The 15,555-nt window shown below is 35.1% G+C and overlaps 1 protein-coding gene across 5 annotated transcripts in view; it reads left to right on the top strand.

Annotated features, from left to right (window-relative positions):
• CLYBL (citramalyl-CoA lyase) overlaps positions 1 to 15,555 on the top strand; it is a 267,622-nt gene that overhangs the window by 239,567 nt on the left and 12,500 nt on the right. For 4 of the 5 annotated variants that reach the window (XM_090022865.1, XM_090022892.1, XM_090022884.1 and 1 more), the window contains exons 5-7: positions 799 to 892; positions 2,281 to 2,448; positions 7,923 to 8,047. In XM_090022865.1, coding sequence (XP_089878991.1) covers positions 799 to 892; positions 2,281 to 2,448; positions 7,923 to 8,047 — 387 coding nt within the window. The remainder of the gene's footprint in view (positions 1 to 798; positions 893 to 2,280; positions 2,449 to 7,922; positions 8,048 to 15,555) is intronic. The other variant, XM_090022874.1, reaches the window with a different exon arrangement.

The following is a 15,555-nucleotide window of genomic DNA, read 5'->3' as shown; positions in this document are numbered from 1 at the left end:
GACAGTTACAGTTTATACTTTAAATAATAATTTCTTATGCCAGCACTTGCCACATGTGAATGCTTAGTAGCAATACAGTTTGTAGTTACATCTATCTCTTTGCATGCATTATGTTAGAAATATTAATAATAGTAAAACATTGATATAAAATAGTAATGCTTTTGATATAATTTTATATAATGCCCATAATAACAAAGTGCTGCTTACGTTTGCATTAATGCATTTCAGGACTACTTGCTGCTTTTTTTTTTTTTTTTTTTTGTGCTTCTGGTAGCTTATTTAGTTGTACTGAACAATATTAACATTTTTAAATTCACAATATACATGCTTTGAAACATCCAACTACTATTTGTTTCATAACAGACACTTTCATCTCTGTTTCTGTTTCTTGTACAACATTTATAAATACTAAAGTATAAATTAAAGAAAGCAGGTATGTGTTCATTTATGGGCAGCATTTAACAAGTACTCAATTTACTACTATTGCATGCATTTTTAAAGTGCCAGTTGCCGAAGTGTCCGTGGCAGTCATAAGTTCATTCATATTTGCCCCCTCAAAAAAGGCAAAAATGTAAGATTGTCTGCTGTAACTACAGAGTATTTGTTCGTATACAAACACATTGATATATGTTTTGCTGAGTCATTTTAAAATATTAAATGCAAGAAAGTACTGACAGTAGTTTATTTTTCTGAAGTAATGTTAGCCAAAAGATTTTTTTTAATAGAATAGGACAGTATAATTTGCTCTCTGGGATCCCTGAAATTCTGTAAAAATGAATACTCTGTTCTCATTTGAAGGCAGTGTGTGAAGAAACACTGAGGATAGGACCCCAAGTTGGCCTTCATCTGGATGCAGTAGTCTTTGGAGGAGAGGATTTTCGTGCCAGCATAGGTTCTTACCTGCCTATTTATTATAAATCATAATTTATATCATTTACAGTTCAGATTACTGCTGTTGTTTTACCCAGTGGCTAAAACACTGTAGGGAGATTATTCTGAAGTTACTTTTCCTTTCTCCATTATTTTTATTATTTTATAATGTATTGCTGATATATTGAAATGTTCCTGCTAGAGCTGTGGCTTTATAGTACACTGATCTTTTTCTGTTTTTGTCATACTATAGCAAAAATTAAAAAACTGGTAAATCACTAAGATTATTTTTAAATGTAATATTAATATGAACCAATACTTGTATATACTCTTAAGAAACGCTTTTCAAGTGACATGCTCACGTTTCTGATTTTAGCATAATTTACAATATTATATGCATATCCATTCAATATTTTGACATTATGCACAAGTAGTTTCCTGTTATGTTTTGTGTTAGTATATTTACTGTAAACATGTGCCATGTCAAAACAGCCTTATCACTTCAAGGACCTACATTTAGACAATATTACCATTCTTCCAAAGCCATTTTCAGAATTCCCTTTATAATCTGCTAATTTTCCTTTTGTTGTTCTGATTCGGCTACAAAACTCCTTACAACAACACGCATAGTTCAGAAGTGCCAACGTCTAACCAAAGTATAAATATTCTACTATTAAATTAGCAACAAAGTTTTAAATTATTCTATATGACTTGATGATCCACATCTAGGCAGTGACCCTAAGGAAACGAGAACAGATTATTATTTTTTCACACCAGCATTCATGTGAGAATGTTTTTTATCTGATATACTGCGGGCACATGAAGTCTTGTGAATGCTTTTTGTCCCTCTCAAAAGTCATCTGCCATAATTTTTCAAATTTTCCCATCCAAATACTAAAGCTTGAACATTTGGCTTAGGACATCCGTTGTGACAAGAATCGCAACCAAGGAAAGTGCAATTCTGTTCTCAGTGTGAATTTTTTAACCATTTCATTGTACACAGTATGTCCATTTGTATAATGCTTCTCTTGGTGTAATGCTTTTCAGTACCATTACAATAAACAATAGAAGCACATAATTACTGAAGGTGGGTCCCAGCCCTGCAGTCCTTGCTCAGCCAAAACTCCCATTCATTTCAATACCAAAACCTGTGATTTGAACTAAATCACACCCTACATTTTAGAAGCTAAGATCTGAAGATTTTTTTTTGCCTGGCAGCAGCATATGAATGAATTCTCTACATGATTTTGATAGTGTAACTTTGCATCCTTACGTCTTTCTTTTTCTTTTTAAAAATTTGCTTAAATGAGAATTCAAAGAAACAATTACTTTTATATAGGAAACCTTTCAAATGAGAAGATTATGAAACTAATTTCAGCTTCTTTTCTTTGTATTCATGGTTTTTTTTAGGTGCAACAAGCAGTAAGGAAACTCATGATATTCTATATGCCAGGCAAAAAATAGTCGTCACTGCAAAGGCTTTTGGCCTACAAGCTATAGACCTTGTATACATTGATTTCCAGGATGACGATGGGCTCCGTAGGCAATCCAGAGAAGGTGCCTTAATGGGTTTCACTGGTATGGTTTTGACAATGTCTAAAAAATATGATGCATCTTTATCAATTAGTACATACAAGGGCATTATATAATTTAGCCTACTAAATGCTTTCTCAGAGCACTTCTGCTATAAACTACATCCCCAGTAACTTGTGCTTTTAAAAATGCAGACAGAAAATTCTGACTGCAAAATCAGAGACTGTTTTTATAAAATCAGCCCGTCACAACGACCACTTTTGTAAGAGAAGCTTTGTTATAAGATGTGTACTATGCAATTCTTCCTGCCATCACAATTCAGGTGTGTAGTATTGTGCTCAGTGCTGAACAGTTTGAAATTCTTTTTAATGTTTTTTATTTCTTTTTCATATTTTTAACCAATTATTGCTGAAGATTTGTGGGGGAGAAGTGATTTTTTAAAAAAATCAACATGTTAATTAGGACATGAAAGTTATTTTCTTTGATTTGTTTTCCCATATTCTGACTCCCCTCCCAGTAAGTGCTGGTGACACCTACGGGTGCTGGCAGACAGCAAGACCAGCAGGCTCCTTGCAACAGAGTCCTGTAATACAGACTGTTATTCTATGATTGGTGTATAAGATCACTCAGACACCCTGATGAGACAGTGCATCAACCAAAAAAATTGTGTTGGGTTGTTTTTTTTTGCAATAGAAATCTGCCATTTGACACATACATTACAGAATTCTAGCAAATAAAACCAACAATTTAAATTACATAACTATACATTATCACTCAAGTTAGATTTTAAATAGTTATATATTTGTTAGTTTTTTATTATTGAACATATATGACTTGTGGTTGTGACCTAAGAGGAGGTGACCTTTTTAACATACAGTGGCACAGTGTACATTTAAGCACTTCTATTACCTAAATAAACAAACAAATCGAATAAAACAAAATCGATTTAAGTGTTTTAGACATTGCTTTTAAAAACAATAGTGGATGGATAGTAATTCTGGACTCTCCAAGTTATGCCATGTTGTCTGCTGAACTTTTCTACTTGCAAAATCTGTATGTTGATTCAGAAGCAAAACTGTTAATTGATCACAACTATGGAACACTACTGATGTGTGTATATATAGACATTCAGGCAGGATCCTATTCCTTCAAAAGTCAATAGGAATTTGATAGGGCTCTTGAATTCTAGCACCTACTGGTGGCTAAAACATTTATTCCAACATTTTCTAAATTAGTTACCTGAAGTTCTTGAGCATCAAGATCTCTTGTTGAAATCATCTACAAGTGGTTAGCACTTCCAAAAATTAGGCCACTTTAATTGTTAATGCTTAATACAAGTTTATATGTATTACGATACCTAATTCAGGTCCCTAAGTGAGAAAATACTTGCCATTATCAACCATGAAGGTACTTCAGACTGTGGCAGCCATATATAGGGGGTCATCTGAAAGCAGTATAATAGAGTTTGGGAGAGAGAACTGTGCAGCTGGCACTAAGCAGCTACTGATCATTTTAAAGCTGGAACTTCCTCTGTAAAAAGATTTTTTTTTAAATTAGAATATAGAACCCAAAGAATAGGGCTCAGGTATGTCATGAGTATAGAGATCTACATCTGAGAATTTACGATGCAAAGGTAGGTCAATTCCTCACTCAGCCATGGAGGGTCTTTAGAAGTTTAAAGACCGCCAGGGGGTGCAGCGCTCATTAACATTAACTGTAGCCTCTGCCCTTACTCTTTCCATGGCTTTAATCAACAAATCTCAAAAATTCCATGCCCCAGCATAGAGTCCATTTCCATATGGGATCATATTTAGAGATGGACAAATAACAGGTTTTCTGGGTTGAGGCCAAGCCAAAAAAAAAAGAAAAGACAGGGAAATGATTCAAGCCAATCCAAAACAGAACTTTTTGGGGGGGGGGCTGGCAAAAACAAAAATCAAAACAGGTTTTTTGTGTTCAGTTTCAAATGCTTTGTTTGACTTAAAACAAAATGTTTTGTTTTCATTTTCATATTGTTTAACTCTTTTAGTAATATTTGTGTTTCTTTTTTTAATTTACTTTGGGCTTGTTGTTTTTTCAGTAGGTGTATTTTTAAATTAAAAGAAATAGCCTTTCAAGGCATTAAAAAAATTAAAAACAATTTGTAAGTGTCAAAATAAAGTGTCAGCATTTCAAATTTTCCACCATTTTCTTTTGCCTGAAACTTAGTTTTTAAATGAATTTGCTATTTGCTGAAGTAACTTCTCCTTGTTCTATTCTTAACCAATTACCTTCAGCTAAGCAGAAGCCTGTGCCTCTTCTAGTTGCCTATTACTATGATGATAACATCGTAATGTCTGGTATTAATAAGTAGTTCTGAACCCTGAATTCTTGCACATTTTGTAATGTATAGGATCAAAACTCTTTATTTTTACACATATAAGTAGTGCCCTCAAAGTAAATGGGTGTTAATAAAATAAACTGAGCTAAATCTTTCACAGAGCTCAAGAAATGGTTTTACTTATTAATTAGCAAGGTACATATTTAAAGATGACAAGATTTACTGCATCCTAAACTAATGCAATTCCATAGTATTTTACAAAGCATGTGCACTTAGGCCTGTAGTGAATTTGGGGCCTTAATGTAAAGTTAGCAACATATATTTAATGAAGTTTAACCAGTATCAACATCTCCAAAAATACAGTTACTCAATGGAAAGAGGGTCAGTCCATCTATATGGATATTAGTGTAGACCTTATTGGCGCAGTTCATATGTTTTCTTTTTTTCTTTTTTTTTTTAACTACACCTGGCAGCCTATTCTTTCTGTCATACACATGTGTCTTCATGTATTGTGCATATTTCAAACATATTTACCCAGTGCGGTTTTTGAAAAAAATACATTTACTTTTAAGACAACATATGTTTTACAGTGCCATGACATATGGATTTAAAATCAGTTTGTTGACTATATAAATGGTCATCAGCTTTAGGAATGTTTGTATAAAAAAAAAGAAGTAAAACTTGGAATAAGCTTTAACAGCTGACTTAGTCATTATAACTACTCCAGTACTACACGCTGAGAAGCTAGATATAAATATGAAACACTATAGGTTTTCCTCTTTTTTGTAGTCTTTTGTAGAAGACAAAAATGACACCATCATACAGTTACCTAAAAGACTTGACAGGTATTGATTTAAAGCACGATATATCAAGTAGTACTGTAAAAAGGATTTCATGGTCATAAATTTTAATGTCTACCAATTTTGCACTCTCTCAGTAACTTGTCAATAACAACAGTTCAGTTTAAAATATTTGCTTCATTCCTGCATGGCATTAAAGCCTATGATACAGTTGTTTGGATATATAATACGTAACAAAAGACAAGCTAGTGCCATAAATCAGATGTTAGATTATATTTTCTGTAATCTGTTTGCTAATGTTATAATGGCACAAACTGCAAATTATTACAAGTACCTTTATTAAAACTATTTGTAATCATAGAAATACAGTTGCATTTTAAATATAATTTCTACACACACTTTGATTATTTTCTGATTTTAACTTTAGTTTCTGGCAAAATTGTAAACACATAATACAAATATTTCTCCCTAAAAATTAAACTTTGTATGATTCACTATGTATTTTACAATCTTTAAGATTACTAATTCAATCATTAACTATAAAGTTAAAAAGGAGGAGGTTAATAATTATATTGTGAAGCTTAGCATTTGATTTCATTATAAATGCCTCTAACTGTAGCTAAAATTAAAAATACTAGTGAAATCTGCATTTCATTTCATTTCTAATAAAGAAATACTCATTAAATAATAAAAATATTCAAACAAAAATTTTAAACCACCTTTTCTATTGTGGCATTACTGCAGTATCAGAATCTGAATTTATTGACAGCCTGGTTTTCATAAATAAATTATTGTGTAATAAAAAATAAAATAACACTGAGCTTTCATGGCACATTTTTTAAATATAATAATCCTGAACAATTCTTATTTGCTTATTTCTAAAAATTATACTACGCTAAATAGATCCACAAGAGCATCCTTCAGGTACTATTTCAGTGTATGAAATTATTGCCAATGATTGAAGGTAATTTTTTCTAGTTTTTAAATCATTTAAAAATGAATACATCATTTCTAGGGCAAGGCATAAAATAATTTACTTGTCATTTATTACACCTACATATCTCTTACTTTAAATAAGAATTATTTTAGAAGAATTTTTCTACCTAAGACACTTTGGACCTAATATGGCAAACTTTTACTTACATGTGCCCTGCTCCTCCACTGACATCCACTGGCATGTGTTTCCGTACCCATGCAGAATGCCAGAGGACCAGTGGCCGCAGCAGGGGGACAGGGGTCAGTAGTAACAGATCCTGAAACTGGATTGGGGCCATGAGGAGTGCTTATTCACATAAGTTGCCTGACTTGAGTAGCCCTTACCCATGTGAGAGCTTCCATTCTTCAGTGGGGATGTGGATGTGAGTAAAACATGTGAAGAAGGATGATTTCAGCTGAGTAAAGCGTTTGCAGGATCAGGCATCTATTTTCTACTTGCTCCTGCTGTCTGTAAACGAAAATTAACTTTTCTTGCCTGGACATTTAAGTAAATGGGGATAATATAATAACATTTGTTTCTAATAGCGTTTTAAAATTTAATTTAAAATATTTAGAATACACACATTGCTGTAAGGTATTTATTTTGAAAAACAATAAAAATGTAAAATGTCGCACTTAAAATTGTTAATCAAAATATATTTGAACGTAACTATGTGTAGTAATGAATTAAATCTGAATACCCGACCAAGCAATCAGATGTGAGACATTAGCAAAAATAAAAAGCTATGTTTATTCTTAGTTTATTTATTAATATTTATGCAAGGGAGAATAAAAAAGCTCCTTTGATATTCATTTCATTTAACAAATAACTATGAGAAAAGTAGGATAAACTTACCACCTACTAACTAGCCAGCACAACTAGTACATAAAAAAATTCTGAATAGTGTTAATTGGTAAACAAACCATTGGGCTCTAGAGAATAACACTTGTATAATTAAGAAAAGTTATCAAAAATAATATGTACTTTATTCTTTAAATATAATTTTCATTAAAACTGTACTAATGAGTTGCTGCTACCATTATTTATACACTTACAATTCATATATATATATATATGTATATATTTAGTACTTCAATTGTTATTGACTGGATTTGTCTAAGAAACGCACCTGAAATGACAAAAGAAAAATGAATGGATTGAAATGGGTGGGAAGACTTATGTTCTTTTTTTTTTCTTTTCCAAATGATATTAAATACAACTATTGCTTGGTTATATTTGTTCATATAAAATCCATCAGGTTTTCTGCATGTTGTTCAGTTTAAAAATGTAAAAAAAATCTAGCAAAATAAGTAGTTAAGTAATATAATCTGTAAGGCATTTGAGAGCCTCAAGTGGTTGGAACATTTTGTTTGAACATCTGTTTGTCAGTGAATGATTCTGGTGTTATTAATCTTCCTTGTAGGTAAGCAGGTGATTCACCCTAACCAAATTGCTGTTGTTCAGGAGCAGTTCTCTCCAAGCCCTGAAAAAATAAACTGGGCACAAGAATTGATTTCTGCTTTTGAAGAGCATCAGCATTTAGGAAAGGTAAATATTTTGTAAATATTGTATATAGAAGCCAAACTAAAATGCTTTTTTTTAAATTCAGGAGGAGAGGGAGTGTCTGCCTTTTATAATTAAAAGTACAGAGTAATTGATTATATTACTAAAATATATTTCAAGCTAAAATACTACCAGTATATTTCCTATAAGCGTGGCACTTCACAAATCCATTTACAAATTCCATGACTTTCTTTTTTCTCCCTTCTCTCTTAACTGTAGTCCTTTGAATAAATAGATATTCCGGATTAAGAAATTAAAATGATCTTTATATTATTTCCTAGAATCACAATGATATTGTCGTATGAAAATATTTGCAATCAAAGGGCAGGCAAAACAGAAGGAAAAAAAAAACAGTCTATTTATGATAGTATTATGTATGGAAAGAAAGAAATAGTTTAGAGTCTTCATTTTTTAAAGAATAGCCATAATATCTTTAGTTTTCGGGTCTGATATGCAAACATTGACATACGAGCAAATTTGCTGATGTACGTAACCATTTGAATATCCTAGTTCTTAATCATTAAAAAGCGGGAATGTTTTATATGTATTTGTACCAATTTCTGGACCTGAAATTTGGATGGAGTAGAACACAAATTAACACTAGAATATGATTGTTCCTAATTTAGTGCATCATTGAGTCTCACGTTTCCTGCTCTGTGGGTTTCTGCTATGTAAATATTGCGGTGGTGATGCACAATCTGTCTCCACTTTGTGCCAGTAATACTTAAATTAGGGGTCGCCTGAAGGAAGATTTTATGCTAGTTGCAGCATTGTCAGTTAATTATCTTAAAGGTTATTTGCTATAATCCAGTTTGCCTCTTTTTGAAAGAAAAAAGTTACAACTAAATATGTTTATCTTAGTTACAGCCAAGCTCAATATTGCTGAAAAGCCAAAGAAGTTTTACTGTCCAGAACAGTTAGGTGCATACAAACAGAAATGTTTAAGTGTGCTTATACTAAATTTCAGTGAAAAACAATTAATGAATCTAAACAGACAAGATTTTATGTAGGTTTGCACTTTTCATTAGTAGAATATAAATATTCACAATGAATTTCTTTGCTTTCTTATGTATAGTGATACAATGGAAATTATAACTTCCCAGTTTATAAATGTTTCTAAACCTATAAAGGCTGCATACGAGAAATTCTAAACAATACATTGCAGAATTACAGTTCATTTGTACATTCACCTTAGAGTACGGCTATTACAAGGTATCAGTTATTAGTTTGCCCTTTGCTAAGCAAGGTTACTATAGCCTGTCTATAGTACCTAGATGTTTCTAACATGCCCATCACTATGATACCTGGGTGCTAGCCTGAATGCTTGTTTCAAGGTCACTATCATTACATTATTTTTCTGCATTTCTTTGTTTTGTTCCCTTTATGCGTACTGTAGATATTTAATGATGTAAGTAATGCAGAGAGAGAAAATGCATGCATATTTGCTCACTTTGTTCTGATTCCCACAACCTGGATCTCTTATAAAATGCATTCCTATATTCATCTGTGTGTTTTCAGTGCCAATAGAAATATACAAGTTGGAAAATATTTTCCAAGGAAAATAAAAAGCAGATGCAGGATCAAAATATTAAAATGATAGACGCGGCAGAATGCTGTGTAAGTTTACGACTTGTATGGCAAATCAATATGAACTTAATGTCTTATCCAAGGAGTACACCTGTAATATGAACGGGTGAGAAAGGAGGAATAAACTGTAATTACAAAACTAGTAGCATAAAATATGAAATGTCACATTAGATTTTCTTTCCATTTAAGAGGTCAGCATTCAAGCATTACTTCTCTAGAAGAGTTTTTCAAATGGTGAATTGCAATCAAATAGTTGTATCCACACTTTATAATAAAGTTACTATATTAAATATTTTCTAATTAGATGGTAAGCATGATAACTGTATTTGATATAAATTTAGTAGACACGGATTTATATAGATCTGGGTTTTTTTTCTTAGCCAGTTTTCATGTTATATTTTGTCTATAAATTTTATCAAAAATAGGTAAGCATATTAATTTTTGATCTGCTGTATTTCTTAGCATTAAAATTCTGTTTGACTTTTGTAAGAAAAAAATTAGTAATAGGTTTCTGCCTGTAGAGCAATGTTTTCTGTGGACTCCTTAACTGAGTTGGCTTTACAGTATTATAAATATGTCAGTGAGAAAATCCAGGACAGTCTGATTGCTTAATTTTTCGAAAGCTAAGGTGTCTCTCAGGAATAGTCTCATGTTGTCTGTTCCAGACAGATGTTAAAATTTCAATAATAATTCTTCCCACTGCACTAAATTGTCTATATTGCTTTTAGAAAATGCCAAAAAAATGAAGTAAGCTCCCTGCTTTTCTATTTCTTTTATTAAATTAAAACTTTTTGTGCCACTAGGAGCAAATACTTAGCTCTCATTTGTATTGTTGAGTCTTCTTTGTGTTTTGTTTTGTTATTAATCAAGATTGAGAGCCTGGAAAAAAATAAATGAAAGAGATTTAAGTGGCAAGTTTCTTGCAGATAAAATATTTGTCTTCAGCCTCTGGGATCACAGTTTGTTATTAATTACTTTCAAAGCCTGATGGCTTTAGTCACCAATAGTTTGCATTAAAGTAGGATCAGCTCTCAGAATTTATCACAATTTGATAGATATAGGAGTCGTAGTAATCTTCATTCGAGGAAAGCCTGAACCCTGGCTATTATATTTTGGAGCTTGAAATGCTTTGACATAATAGTCCCTGCATGAGACAACTGAGGTAGAAATTATAGGTGGGCACCAGGGAATTTTAGACACTTCTATAGTGTCCTGAGAGAATTTAAGAGATTTGGGTAGTCCAGATTATTTAGAAATATATAAGAAAAGATCAAATCCAGCAAAAAAAAAAAAAAAATCAAATTTAGGATACTTAATATATGTCGCTGAGGAAATGCACCAGGAGTTTTATATTTCAAAATCTACACTTGTGTCATTCAGTGAGCCAAATTCTGCTCTCTTTCACTGATTTGAATCAAAAGTTCAACTATGCATTAAACGGAGATTCAGTGTTACAAATCCAGATTAATTGCGGACAAAAACTGGCTGGAGAAGTATACAGTATAGGATAGAGGTAATCGTAAAAGCTACAAGTAAGCTGTACTAAAATTCCCCCCCTTCTAATGTAACTAACTGACACTTTGTTATGTTGATTAATTTTCCAATTCACAAATGACTAATACGTGTGACCCATTAGTATATTAAAAACAATGTATGCTATTTGCTGTTAATGTGTAATAAGAAAGTAAAATATTTAAAAGCTATCTAAATTGAGAGTTCTTGTTCAATTTGAGTTGAAAATGCACCATAGTGTAATTTCAGTAATGGTGTCTTTTTTCAGTTCCCCAGGGTTTTTAAATAAGATCCATCAAAATGACAATACATAAAGATAAGAGTAGGTCAATTAGTTGTTTACATTGAATAATAAGTTGTAAATATTTTAAGGGTACCTGACTGGTCAACCAAGGAATAAAGAATTACGCGCTGCGTTACAACATCGCATAAAAAGTAACGGTTATTTAGAGTTAAGTAATTCACAATTCAGAGCTGTAACTTGCTCAAGTACTTCAGGTTCCAAAAGGTAAAATGGAAAAAATGTATGTATTTTTCCATGTATGTATGATGTTCTTAGAAGCCTTTGGCATGCAAATGCTGTATGAAGTCAAATGATTTGACAAAGTATGCAGTAGCTTTTATGGCTGCCTGAAATCCTTTTATTTACACGGTATCTCGTTGGCAAAGGAATTGCTGACAATGGCCCTGTCAAAATAGTCTTTGTTTAAAAAAAGCCTAACCCAGGCTACTGTATCTTGGAAACAAAGTGTATTGTAGGACATGTATTTGGGCCTGATCCAATTGGCACCTGAAGGCAATAAAAATATTTCCACTGAATGTCATAGGATTGGGGCTTACCCAAGAGTTCCCCAGGAACACAATGTAAGCATGCTGTATATCTCTGACACCCAGTTCCACCACCTCTCCAGATAAGGGCTCCTACATTATTAGCCCATGTAGTGAGGTGTGTGTGCACGTCTCAGGTAAGCCTGCACACAGTGGCCCCCAGCCTGTTCCTTGGCTCAGTCAGCCTACAGGCCTGCTCTGATCAACACTGTTTTCTTGAAAGGCTCCAGTCTAGAAGCATTGCTGTTGTGATCTAGAGAACTGAGGAAATGCTCTATGCTGTTCTGGTATTGTTAAGTTGATCTGACAGTAGTCCTCCAGAACCCTTTAATAGTCTTCCAATCCTACCCGTGGCTTTGTAGCTCACTCAAAGGTAAGATATGCCACATTGTCCTGCAGGGCTTGACTAGAAAGCATCAGGGAGCACCTCTCCACCAAGGGCCTGACCAAAGGGCCAAGGACCAAAAGGGTCAGCCAAGGACCAAAAGGGTCAGAGCTCGGCATCTGGCTAGAGGCTGGCAATCCAGCTGGATCATCTCCTAACTAGTGTCAGGAAGCAACCAGATTCAGTCCAGGATAAACCTCAGCCAGAGGCAGACTTTCAAGGACCGGCCAGTTACCTGGACAGCAGCCCAGGGAGATACCAGTAGCATGAGGATGCCTGTGTTCCAAAAGCTAGTGCTAGGCTGCAGCTTTGTCAGGTTTAAGCTCCGGTAATCGGGGCATTTGCTGTCATTTATGTAAATAGCTAATGCATATTCCTCATAGGTTCAGATTAGTGAGTTCAGTGATTTGCATGAAATTTGGTTTGTTTGTTTGGGGGGGTTGGGGAGGGGCAGGTTGGGGGAGGGAGGTTTGCTATGTTCAGCTCCTAACAGGTACAAATTAGGTATCTAAAGTCAATTAACATAGAACATTAGGATTTTTAGGGCATTATTATTTTCTTAAAAATCCTGCCAATGCACCATGGAAGAAATAATAAGAAAAATGCCAGTAATCTAATGTTAAACATATAGTCATTGTTATTAAATAAAATATCATTTGGAGGAGAGAATAAAAAGGTGTTCTGTAGCGCAGGTGGTAGATGTTCTCTGATGGAAAGAAAGATGTAGTGGTAAATTCTGAATCTCATTTATGCAGTGGGAAGAGATATATTAATTCCATTACTCCCAATTAATGTGGATTTCCACCCTGGCCTGACCAATCCTGCAGACAGTTATGTCAGCTCTTGAGGACAAAAGATTCTTCATCTGCTTAGCAGTTTAGACTTGTAGAAGCTTACAAGAAGATCAAGAACTTGTGCAAATTATTTCCTTGCCACCCCCTCCAGCAGGGACTCTGTAGATTCTAATCCTTCTTCCTCATCACTGACATCCTGGAGCTGATACACAAGCAGAGAGGAGAAATAGGATGACTCTATGAAGATTTCTGTAATAATAAGTTGGCTTATGAGTGTGGAGAAGGGGGAAACACAGAAGGAAGCACTCTTGTGCTGAAGGAGACCTTCCCTCTGCTGGTCTCTTTGCTGGAGTGGTAGCACTGTGCAGAAACTAGCCCTTGAAGTAAGTGGCAGGTGACCCCTTTAAGGTCCTGAATTGCATACTAGCACTCCTTCTAGTCATGCACAAGGCCTCTCTAGTGTCATTCTCAGCCTCCAAGCTGTGAGCCTGTGGGCTGCATCATCTAGAGTGGGTGCAATGCAAGCACTATGCAATTTGTGTCTGAGGAAGCTTCCCCCTCTGGATACCCCATTGCAGTGCGTAGTCATGGAGTCAGGCTTAGCTTTTTATAGACATGCTGCAGCACATAATAAGACCAAAGTCTGACCTGCATTAAGCAAACCACAGAAGCAACTCTGTACCTCTCAGGTATGTGCTTTCGAAACATGTACAAATGTAATGGTGCTCATGAGTCCTATTTCCATGTCCAAAATAGGGTCTAAAAAATAATAATAATGTTGAGGCCAGGTGGCCTACCTGGAGATTACTGAGAGAACTGAAAAGAACACTATACAGCCAAAATATTGTGTCAGTTAACTTAAGTGGCAGCAATCCCACTGTCTTTCCATTTCACTCTGTGTTAGCTGGGGTTTTGCTAGAATTAGGAAACCTTTTTTGCTAAAGCTCTGTCAACCGGAAATAATATTTTTGTCAAGATTCTCTGTTTAGTTGTATTCTGAGGGATCTGAGAAAAATACAGCATACAAAAGTAGAAATGTTTCCATTCTGGTCAACTGAATCAGCCCACTCTTATTATTTCCCTTTCTCACTTTGTATATTAATTCTAACTGCCCATTGAATATTAAGTGTCCTCTGTATTAAATGTCTTCTGTATGTCCTGCAGTCATGAATTTCCATCTAGAATTTTGGAGGGTATAGTTAATAACTTTAATTTACATTTAATAAATCTGATAATTCAAACAGAACTGGCCTATTTGGCTTCACTGGAGGGCTGTTCCCAAAACAATAGTGTAGCGAGATAGTGTTGAGGCAGTCTTTCCCTCTCAAGCCTTTGTGTCTGCTCCAAGGGGGAGGCAGGAAAGATGCCCTTCAACCCTAGTTAAGGTAGGTTTCTGGCATCTACCAGCACCACAGGGTCAGCACATCATCTAATCCTTCTCAGGTCTAATGGGGGTGCATTGAACCATTGTAGCAACAATGGAAATGCTTTCAAAATTTCCCTCTGGCAGATGCGATGTAGGGAAGTCTCTTAAGAAGACTGGAGAGACTTTCAGAGGCATGTTTGTCACAGAATTCTCTCCCAGTCTGCCCCTTGGTTCAGGTGGGGAGGGCTTTAGTTAAAGCAGCTCGGAGAATCACTCTAATTAGGGGGGGCAGCAGAAATATATCTCCCAGCTAGAACTCAGGATGATTTCTGCAAAGTGCTCTGAGTTGTAGCGTTACCCCAAACCAAACAGACATTCACTGTTGGCTCTAGGGGGAGGGGAATCTCCCTGGGGACTGGGAGCCTGCAGCCGGGTTCCCACAGTAATGGCCAGGGCTCTCTGCCTATGCTGTCTGTTTTCAGAATGGGAGGGGGAAAGGCAGTAGAGGAAGCTCATTCTTGGGGCTCCCCACATGGTGCTGAAAGGTGGGGTGGATGAAAAGGAGTCCCAATATACCCACCCCACCCTCCACGGGGGCTGAAAAAAACCCAGACTGAACTCCCTCTGCTCCCTTTCTCCCTCCCATTCTGAAAACAGCCACAGACTCCACAGACAGAGTTACAAAAGATGCTACATTTTGAAACTTCTTTCTCTGATACGTCATGCAATGGGGAGGGGGGGGTCAGATTTTCACCCGATTGGCCATTTCTTAAGCTGTCTGCAGCCATGCACTTGTTTGGTCATGGCTATAAACTGCTTTCTTTGGCCAGATCAGGTAAAAAATGTCAAATTGTCTGCACCTAATTGCTACCACATCTCCTGTATCAGCATCCCCATGCTTAAAAACGGTGGTGGGTGCACTTGAACTAAAGCTTGTTTGAGGAGCTTTAGTTCAATCAAGTGCCCCCACCACCATTTTAAAGCACAGGGCTGCTGATATATGAGATGCAGGAGACTGCTG

The sequence above is a fragment of the Crocodylus siamensis genome, chromosome 1, assembly GCF_052110815.1.
Source record: "Crocodylus siamensis isolate JL-2025a chromosome 1, ASM5211081v1, whole genome shotgun sequence".
NCBI classification, from domain to species: Eukaryota; Metazoa; Chordata; order Crocodylia; family Crocodylidae; genus Crocodylus; species Crocodylus siamensis.
The sequence above is the reverse complement of the archived record's forward strand: the minus strand, read 5'-3'. Positions and strand labels throughout refer to the sequence as shown.